Genomic DNA, 10,009 nt, shown 5'->3' with positions numbered 1-10,009 from the left:
CCCCCCCCCCCCCGAGTGATCCCCACCATCAGCCGTCTGTACGCGCGGGATAGAGGCCTAGAGGGTAGGGCTGGACCTGTGAGCATCGTAACAGCAGGCTGGGGGGAGCCTAGTAACTTACTCGGATCCATTCAGATTAATTTTTTTGTTGCAGTGCCAGGTGAAGACGGCCATGGAAAGCGCTGTTTTCCGTTTGCACGTGGCTTCCACATTCCCCAGCCCATCCGCACACACACCACTTTAAACAGAAACCTTTAAATTAAAAGTCTGCTTCGTACTGTCCTTCTCTCAGAGATTTTTAAATCTCCTCCCAAAGTCCTAGGTGTCTGAAGCAGCCACAGGAAGAGGAAGAAATTGATTTTGTGACAGACAGACTAGAAATCAAACCCAGGATTCAGCTTTGTTTTCAACACAGAGAACGAAATCACTGACCACCAAATACAGTTTGGTAGCTACTCTCAGATCCCAAACTTCCCTATAACTTTCCCATATTAATTCGGTCTTCAGTTTCAGGAAATAAAATAATTATGTAGTTAAACAGAGATCCTTAGACAAACAAGGGCTGTGTTTACAATGTACCAATCCATTAAAATCAACGACAGACATTGATTATGAGTAGCAAAGCCCAGCCAAGCAGGCTAGCACTTGCCATGGGCCCATTCCCCAGCCAACAGCAGTAAACATCCTATTGGAATCTGCTCCGAAAACAAAGGCTCTACCCACCTAATGTCAAGGTAAACAGGTAGTAAATACCTACTTGCTAACTACTAACCAGTGGTACCACTTGCATTCTTTAGCGTCTAAACACAACTAAATGTTGGCCTTTTTTCCTTCTAACTTGGCACCATTATAACAGAGCTCTTTACTTGGTCATTTTTTTAAAAGTTTACTAGGTTCTGTTTCACACTGGCTTCAGTTTTTTAGCCATAAACCATCTGAGGTTAAAGGGAGTAAGTAGAGACATTCTCCTACTCAGAAAACAAAAAAAAAAACCAACCAACTTTCCCCTATTTGACATGAAATGCCATGCCCCCAGAATGAGAGCTACAGAGAAGAAAAGCCCCATAAAGTTAAGTTGCAAATACTTCTGAAGTCAAGGTCGAAAACATCACCTTACAGAGAAGAAAAGTAAGGAGAACGTGTTTTCCGCACCAAGACCCTATTAAGCAGGGACAGACAGAGCCGGGTCTCCCAGAAGGGGCGCTCTAAGCTCCGTGGGCTGGCACGTACCTTGAGCTCCCGGAAGAAGACGCTACTCCGGGCCCACTCCACGATGGAGAAGAGGGTCTGATCTGCCATCTTGCACATGAGCCCGAATGTACTCAGCCTCTCGTGTTTGCTGCGGTTCGCCTGCTCCTGCTGTAAATAGGCCATGATCTTGGCCTGGACCTGGGGCTCATCGGGCTCACACTTCAGCAGTTCCAGGATCAGGTGGGGCACGCTGGCGGGGGAGCTGGTCTGGTAACTGTCCATGTAGGAGTAGCCCATGATGGACTCCGGGGAGCTGGTGTAGGGGTCTGGGTACTCAGACTTGATGGCCCGGCTGGGAAAGTGGCTGTAGGTCTGGTACCCTTGCAGGCTGCCGGGAGGTGGTATTGTCATGCTGATGGGGGACGTTACGAAGGGACTGCGGTCGTAGTCTGTAGGAGGCAAGGCAGCATGGCTCAGAGGTAGGCCTTTGGAGACAGAATGGATGCTCTGAACTGCAGAGGAGATGCTCAGCTCGGAGGGCATGGCTTGGATCACCTGAGACATGGCTTCTAGCTTAAGTCCATTGGCTCGGATGAGGGCTTTTTTCTGCTGCTTCAGGGCCCTGTCCCTCTTGTACATGGGCCCAAACTTATTCCTCCCTCCACGCATTCGGTCCGCCCTTACCGCTGTTGGGGTGGGGGAAGAAAAAAACAAAGTAAGGGTAAAAATAAGACGTACATTATTAGCATTCTCCAGACAGTTAGAAAGGCTGAAAATGGACCGCAAGTGGTCTGTGTGTGGTGGTTTTCACTACAATAGCCCACCAAGATTCCAAAAAAAAAGCCATGTCCTCTTTATTTATGAATTCTTTCCTCCAAGTGTGTTTGTCATCAAAAAAATATTTCGGGGGGCTTCCCCGGTGGCGCAGTGGTTGAGAATCCGCCTGCCGATGCAGGAGACACGGGTTCGTGCCCCGGTCTGGGAAGATCCCACGTGCCACGGAGCGGCTGGGCCCGTGAGCCATGGCCACTGAGCCTGCGCGTCCCGAGCCTGTGCTCCGCAACGGGAGAGGCCGCAACAGTGAGAGGCCCGTGTACCGCAAAAAAAAAAAAAAAAAAAAAAATTTCAGATATGTAGGGACATATTAACCCTTTGGTGACTGCAGAGATTTCCTAATTTTTGCTACACACAGGAGATGCTTCATGTTGCCAAAGAAGAGGCTCAGGTCCTATCATGCCAGTGACGCTGTGATTCTCTTTAGGGAAACCCAAACTGCTAAAAGGGAAAGAAAAAAAAAAAAATCAAAGGAGCCATTTCTGGATTAAATTGTGACTACTTTTCCTTAGAACATCTTCCTCTCTCAAAGTCTTTTGGTTAATCTGCCGCAAAAGTGTTAGGTACATGCTCTTCTTGGAAAAATCGTCCTTACCTGGGCTTGACGGGCACGCGTCAGGTAGCCACCGGTTATTGTTTTCCATTTAAGCAGAATTGGACATAATTAAAGCAAATTCATTTCAGAAGCTGTCAAAACGGTCCACCGTCACGATGCTACGTGGCATCTGGGGCCACGTCTAGTAATTTACTTAGCGGGACTCTCCTAGCTCATGGTGGCCAGTGGCAATTAGATAGGACCCAGCAACCTCTGACAGCTTGTGACATATTGAAATTGCTGGAGGTTAAGTTTTTGAGCTTTTTATCTTAGGATGAGTGTAGCATTAAAAATTTATTGTGGATGCTAGGTATCCAGAACACTGCACAATAAAGAGTTTTTCAACTGGATGATAATTTATTGAATGTTTAATTGTTTCATATCACTGTGAACAAAGCATGAACATGCATTGCAAGTGACTTACTGTCAAGAAAACACTTTTTTAAGGTAAAGAAATGTAACCTTTTCCCTTTGCTAAAAAAAAGGAATCAAATGGCACCATATGCAATCACAACATTTAATGTTTAACATTTTATCTTCTGAGTCTCATACTATAGTAAGCATCTACCACATTGTTTTGCTGTTTGGAAAATAATACAGGGCTTGGTAATGAAGAAATTCACAAGAATCAGTTACTTCTTTTTCTCAGCCTCCTCTTAAAAGCAACACTGACTTAACAGTCCTCCTGATAACCCAAGTGGCTACTTCTATTGCTATTAGCAATTCAGCAGACTTATCTGAAAATTTTTGAGTACTGCCATCAAGTCTGAGTGCCAAACAACAGAAAAGCCCCAAACACGACTAGTCTGTGCCTCATTGATCAAATAAAATGCACTCCTGTATCTGGCACACCTCAGGGACCTGTATCACTTCTTATTACTTTATTTACAATATATTTAATCTCTGGGAAGTCAGTAGGTCAGAGGCTGCAAGACAGCAACACACCGTAATAGTTCATGAACTACAAATTATTTACAGAAGTCATATATTAAACATTACTTCCTGCCAACCTGTACGTCGTAAGTGCAGGTTCTACTTTTTCAACATAAAGTTTAATGTGGCTTTTGAGGAACCATTCTCTTGTTTTTGTCAAACCAATGATACCGATGTAATGGTTCATTATTTTTCACGTTTCCTGCTTCTCAAAAAATTTTTTTTTATTTTGCAGACTCAGTCATCATCTTAAAAAAAAAAAAAAGAAACGTGCTTTCCCACACAATCAAAAATGATACTTTACATGAGAAAATCTTTTTATAATTAAAGGCTTTAACTCTTGTTCAAGAATCATGAAACTAATAGTAACAATTATGACAAGCGTACCTATTTAAAAAGATTAAAATCAAACTTTTTTACTGGGGCATCCCGATTTGAAAACTTAAAGGATTTTAAAAAATATTTTGGCAAATTATTTTTACCTGTTCTCAGCTGAATCATGTTAGTCTTGCTTTCATCTAACCTGACCTTTCATCTAACCTATGAAATGCATCTGCTCCTCAAACTAAGAAAAGAGGTGAGAAGGCGACACTCGGGTATTGGAATTTTTTTCCTAGTAAATTTCACCAGCATTTAAATGAGACTCCGGACCATTCCGCTGACAAAACATCAAAAGATCTTATTGTCAATAGTGTTAAAAGACTAGGAAAATACTGTTACCATGTTATAAGTACAATGTTGTTTTAAATCCTATGTCCTTGGAGAGTTTTAACAGGCAGTGGTCTTTAGAAAAAACTTACCTTCTAGCTTCATTCCAACACTTAGACATTTTTGAAATCGACAGTAAGGACAGCGCTTTCTCTGTGTCTTGTCAATTTGGCAGTTCTGGTTTTCTATACACGTGTACCTTTTATTATTTTGGACTGTTCGCTTAAAAAAGCCCTATAAGAGAAAATAGTGAGACATATTATCAAGCTAACACCCGTCTCTTCCATTGTTTCATTTTAAGGAAATCACCAGTAAATCTTTTCATTGCACTGTTTGAGCCCTTATGTGGTTCTGTGGTTTGTTTTACATTTTAACAAGATCAACCCTCCCAAACCAGGCTATGGTAGAGATTTTTCTGGCATCCAAGTTGTATTTCAAGAATCGCATCAAATCTTGGGGACCTTTAGCTACACACCATCTTATCTCAACATTCAGGGAAAAATACATACATATTAACCAGTAATTTTTTGAAGAAAATCTGTTTTCCTATTAACCCTCATATTCCAGATAAGGCACTTATAGAGAGAGCGGCATTGTTTTTAAGTAGCCTGATACAATTTCAGTGGCAAACTACTGCATAATAGCAATGGAAAAATGGAATAGCAAAACACCTCAGATTTTTTACAAATGTCAGCACTAGATAGTTAAAAGCAAAAGGATTTAAAGAATAAAACGGGCAAACATTCATAATTCCATTGGAATACATTCAAGTTGGGGAACTGTGTAAAGAAAAAGGTGAAACTCATGAGGGAAAAAAGCATATATAGCAAAGAGCTGAATTTTAGCAGTGTATGCCTTCCTTATATTTCACCCACAAGAATTAATCAAAAATAAAATCTGTAGCTTTGTAACAACATAATAACAGCTTGGATGGTATATTCTGTTTGCCCTACTAGCCACAAAGTGAAACCATCTTACTTTTGTTATAAGGAAAGAAGGGATTTTCTTGGCAGTGGTTTAAGTAATTGTACTGAGTTTTCTACTTTTAAAAATGTTGAAAAATAGGGGGTATCGAATTTACTGGGAATATATAAAAAAGGTCTGAGATAAATCCTTAACGTATAGCTGACATTGTTAGTAATGATACAGTACAACTTACATATTAAAATTTCTTGCATTTAAATAGGTCATATAATATATTTATGAAAACTACTCTTATTATAAACTTAAGATCTGGTTTCTAATTCTTTATGATATAGGTTTCAAAAAAGTCTTAAAGGTTATTTTTGGAATAAATCAGGATGAAATCATGCAGTTGGGAATTTAGACTTTTATATGTCTGTGGGTAAAAAATGTTTGGATGTGTAGCACAGAACACTCTGAAGTTAAAATGTATTGGGGAAATACTTTGTCATGTTCGCTCTCGAGAACAACGATGCTTTAAATATATATAAGTCAAGCAAAATCAATACTTTGGACCGTTAGAAATAGAAGTCTTTCTACAGTTCTATCACCTTCCTACCATAAACTGTTTTAAAGCCATGAGACTGGCAAAGTTTTCTAAACAGCATAAATCTCTTTGCCTTTTGAATTAAATTGGACACATATTGCTAAGAATCATCTCACTAAGACTCACTCATTCCCTCTCTCATTTTTAATTGGGTCCAAAAAAGACAGCCTATATTTAGCTTTAAGAAGTAATCCAATGGTTTATTTTGGGTTTGAGCATTATATTTCTCAGATAGCAACGTAGAAGGCAAACCTTGCAGCTTTCACAGGTGAGGAGCCCATAATGGTACCCAGACACTTTATCTCCACAAACGGGACAGAGTTCCTCAAGATCTTCATCATAGGAGTAATTCACCATTTTAAACTGAGACACTGAAACAAGAGAAATGCATGCACACATCCAATTAATTTACTAGGTAGGTTTTAATCCTGCAATAAAAACCATTGTGGTGACTGGTGGGCAAACATCCCCAGGTAAAACAGAAAATAAAAATGTTTTACCCAGATGTACTGCAGAGAGCTATTTTCATACAGTGGAAGTAAAACATCTTTTGGCATGCGCTTTGCGTTATTTTAATTTAAAAATAATTCTAATATCTTGCGTTAAAAATTCTTAAGCTGACCACTGTTGAACACGAGTCCCCCTAACTCTGCAAAGCAACAGATCAGAATAGAAACACGAATTGCATAAAGTAACAACTTCGAATTTCTTTTAAACCTCCTTGAGGTTAAGTTCCAAAATGTCACCTTTGCCTAGGGGAGAGAAAGGAGCACACGGCATTATCCTCCCAGTGGAATGAGTTTGCTTCAAGTCCACCGAACTATAAGGGTGTTTAGGGAAAGCAACACCAGTATGCAAACACTTGGCGGGGGAACGGATGCCCCAGAAGTCTTCTCAGCAGCCCCATTTTAACCAGTCTGCTGCTCCCAGCGTTCAGATCTGTTAGATTAATCCAAACATTCAGTTACGTAGTGATAAGGGCTTTCCCCTCCACACTTTTCAAAAATCTCCTGTAAAAATAAAAAGGCAAAAGGCAGGACGCCCGGACCAAAAAAAAAAAAGAAATAAGAAAAAGGAAGGGAAAAGATACACACGAGGGTTTGGTTTCGTCGCAAAATACTGAAGTCATTTAATGAACTTCACATGTTTCCGATCATCACCGCAAAATATAAACACCTCGAGTTCGCCCTGTTAAACAGAAATCAGGCCGCGGCTCTGAGCGGCTCCCTGCAGGGATCGGGTAACCGGCCTTCCTTCCGACGCAGCAACGCGAAGGCGTCTTCACAGCTCCAAGATGGATAAACTGCATAGCGGAGGCAGTGGCCAGGAGACCCCAGATAATACCTGATCCGGTCCCTCCCGGAGACTCGGTCCTCGCCGATCGAGCCTCGCAGCGCGCGCCGCAGGGGACGGATGGCGAGGGCAGGTCCGCGCAGCCCGGCCGCCGCCCGCAGCCTCCCGGCACCTCCGGTGAAACCCCGGGCGCATTCGCCTCTCGCCCCTTGCTCAACTTTCGGCTACACACAGGCGCACAAACGCCCCAGTCAAGTTTGTTTTAAGTTAATCAGTGGCATTTGGAGGGGGCGGGGCGGGGCGGGAGGGGGTGGATGGGGAACAGAGGGCCGGGCAGAAGCTTCCTCTGATTTGTTTACCAAATAGGAAAGGGAGAAATAGCCCCCAGCCCACCCCCAAAGTACTCGGCCGCTCTATCACCATAGTGGCCTCCTTGCCAATGATTACTGATTTTTTTTTTTTCTCTTTAAAATAAAGTTCTATTTTCTTTACGGATTCTAGGGGCCTCCGGAAAGGGCCGTCGGGGTGAGGGTCCTTGCAGCGCTTCTCGGCTGAGCCGCGACCGGCAGAGTGGGGCCGGCTCTCTCCCAGGGACTCAGAGCCCTGGGCTGGGGCAAAAACCTAGGTGAGTTAGCCAGAGTTTGCGCGGGTGGGGGCGGGGGGGCTGTCCCGGGAAGAGACGTTCCAGCCGAGGCAGACGCGTGGGCTCCGAGAAACAGAAATAAAGAGAAGCAGAGCGCAGTCCTCCCGGCGGTGCCCTGAGAGGGCCGCGCTCGCGTTTGGGGAACCTGGGGGTTTGGCCGAGGCTGAGTTCCAGAAGTTTTTTAATAGCCCCATCCCTCCTAAAGCTCGTGACTATTGTCTTGAAGCACGTTTTAGGGACGGAAAAAGGTGTGCTTTACCAAGTGTGTTCTCTTCTCCCTCCCCCTTTCCCCAACAAAGTAAACTTTAACTTCGCCTCTGAGAGGCTCGGAGAGGCAACCGTTTCCAGGGGACCCGGTGCGCGCCTCGGGGATCCGACACCCAAAAGACCGGGGCTGGGGGTGGGACCCTCTTGGAAAATTCAAAGGCAGAGGCCGTGTGGGGAGACCGACGGTGCGGTGCGAGACCGGGGCACCTTTCAGAGGCGCCCAGGTGCTGTTAACCCAAGATAGCGTTTGGAGCACGGAGTGCATCCGAGCAAAGAAGTCCCGGTCTTGAGAAAGTAGAGGGAGCGGTGGGGCCTTGGACAGCAAAGGCCTCAGAAGCACGCGGACAAGTTCCCCGAACTGTCCCGGGACCCGGTAGCGGGTCCCCTTTCTGCCCCCCGCCCCGCGGGTCGGACGGCGGTGCGTCCCCGGCCGAGACCAAAGCGAGCCCGGTCCTGGGGTGCCTGTCCGCCGGGGCTCCCCTCCGGCGGCAGGCCGCGTGGCCTGGATGGAGGAAGCCTCGCCCGGGCGCTGCCCACCCGCTTTCGACCCCGGGGCTGAGCCAGCGGCCGGAGGCTTCCCGGAGCCCTAGGCACCAGGGAAAGCCAGCTTTCTGCTCTGGGGCAGTAGGTCGGGTCGAGAACGCCCCTCTCGAATTCTACAAAGAAAATATTGCAATGGCATCTCCCTCCCACCTCCCCCCAAACCCCGATTCTTGCCTCCCCGGTTTCCTGTTCCAGCTTCTCCCTCCGCTGCTTTTCCCGAGTCACCCAGAAACGCGCGCGGTAAGGAGAAGCAGAAACTTCCCCTTGACCCAAAAATCTCGCCGGCCCCAAGGACGCCCAAAGGATAGTCCTTCGCGGCAGCTGGCGGCGGAGGGTCTCGGAGGCAGCTCCCCGGCGCCGCTTCCCCCGACCCCCCTTCGCGGAATCCCAGGTGCCAGAGGGAAAGCCTCTTTGGGCCAACCGGGTCCCCTCGGCAGCCAACCTACAAGTTGGACTCTAGGGCCTTGGGCCCAGGGGACGTCCACGGCCCTCCCCTGGAGGCTGAGCGAGACCCCAGGATCCGCGACCGGTATCCGACCCCACCAACAGGACGCACGCCTTCCCGCCGCCCCGTCTTCTCAAAGCAGCGGGGCGACCTCAGGCCCCGGGCCCAGCGCCGCCTCTCCCGCACAGCCGCGTGCACCAGCCCTGAACTCTGCTCTCAACGCCTCCCCGGCCCTTTCAAGTTCGTTCAAGGGGATGGCAGGAAGCGTTCCGGGATCACAGGCCCGCCGGCCCGCACATCCTGCGCGCTGGCAGGGGCGAGGATGGAAGGGCACCGGTGACTTTTCCTAGCATTGTTCCCTCCCCGGCCCCGAGCAACAGCGATAAACTTCTGAAGGGCTCAATACGGCCAGATCTAGAGTCGCTTATTTTGGAATGCGGCGAAAATACAGCCTACGGGATTTGCCTTTTTTTTTTTTGCTGTTGTTATTAGCAATCAAAATCTGGGAAATGAAAAAGGACTTCCAGTTTCCCAGGTATCAGACAGAAGAGCTAGAGGCTAAACCGCCGCCCCCGCCCAACACTCACTCCGCAGCGCCCGACCAGAGGACGGGCTGGGAATAACTGGTTCTCTCCAGTTCTGCCTGCAGTTTTATGAAGTTGTTCAAATACGAGCCGGCTCCCTGGGTGCGCCTGGGCTGTGGGGCGCCCATGCGTCCTAACACCGCTAAGCCCGCTCTCCCCGAGGCTCCATCTCTCCCTGCAGTTGACTTTCCCAGGCAGTGTTCTTCCACCGCTGAAGAGCACTGGTTCAAGTTCCCGCCGATTCCAACGACTGGGAACCTGCTCGGGTTTCCCGCGAGACATTCCGTTCCTTAGAATGATCTTTAGAATAATAAGATCTTTAGCCTGAAGCTGCCTCGCTCCTGTAGCCAGAGCTCGAAGCCTCTCTTTTCTTAATTAAAAGTGGCCAATTAGGCAATGCTTGGAAAATCCCCGCCCCGCATTGTTCAAGAGCCATAAACTTTTATGCCTGCCCCTGGGGAAG

The 10,009-nt window shown here is 46.7% G+C and overlaps 1 protein-coding gene across 1 annotated transcript in view; it reads right to left on the bottom strand.

Annotated features, from left to right (window-relative positions):
• Nucleotides 1–10,009, bottom strand: part of NR5A2 (nuclear receptor subfamily 5 group A member 2) — a 126,565-nt gene that overhangs the window by 105,644 nt on the left and 10,912 nt on the right. Inside the window, exons 2-4 of the mRNA XM_024749636.1 lie at nucleotides 6,024–6,142; nucleotides 4,354–4,495; nucleotides 1,231–1,877 (exon numbers count right to left, since the gene is read on the bottom strand). Coding sequence (XP_024605404.1) covers nucleotides 1,231–1,877; nucleotides 4,354–4,495; nucleotides 6,024–6,142 — 908 coding nt within the window. The remainder of the gene's footprint in view (nucleotides 1–1,230; nucleotides 1,878–4,353; nucleotides 4,496–6,023; nucleotides 6,143–10,009) is intronic.

Source organism: Neophocaena asiaeorientalis, unplaced genomic scaffold, assembly GCF_003031525.2.
Source record: "Neophocaena asiaeorientalis asiaeorientalis breed wild unplaced genomic scaffold, Neophocaena_asiaeorientalis_V1.1 scaffold44, whole genome shotgun sequence".
Lineage (NCBI taxonomy): Eukaryota > Metazoa > Chordata > Mammalia > Artiodactyla > Phocoenidae > Neophocaena > Neophocaena asiaeorientalis.
The sequence above is the reverse complement of the archived record's forward strand: the minus strand, read 5'-3'. Positions and strand labels throughout refer to the sequence as shown.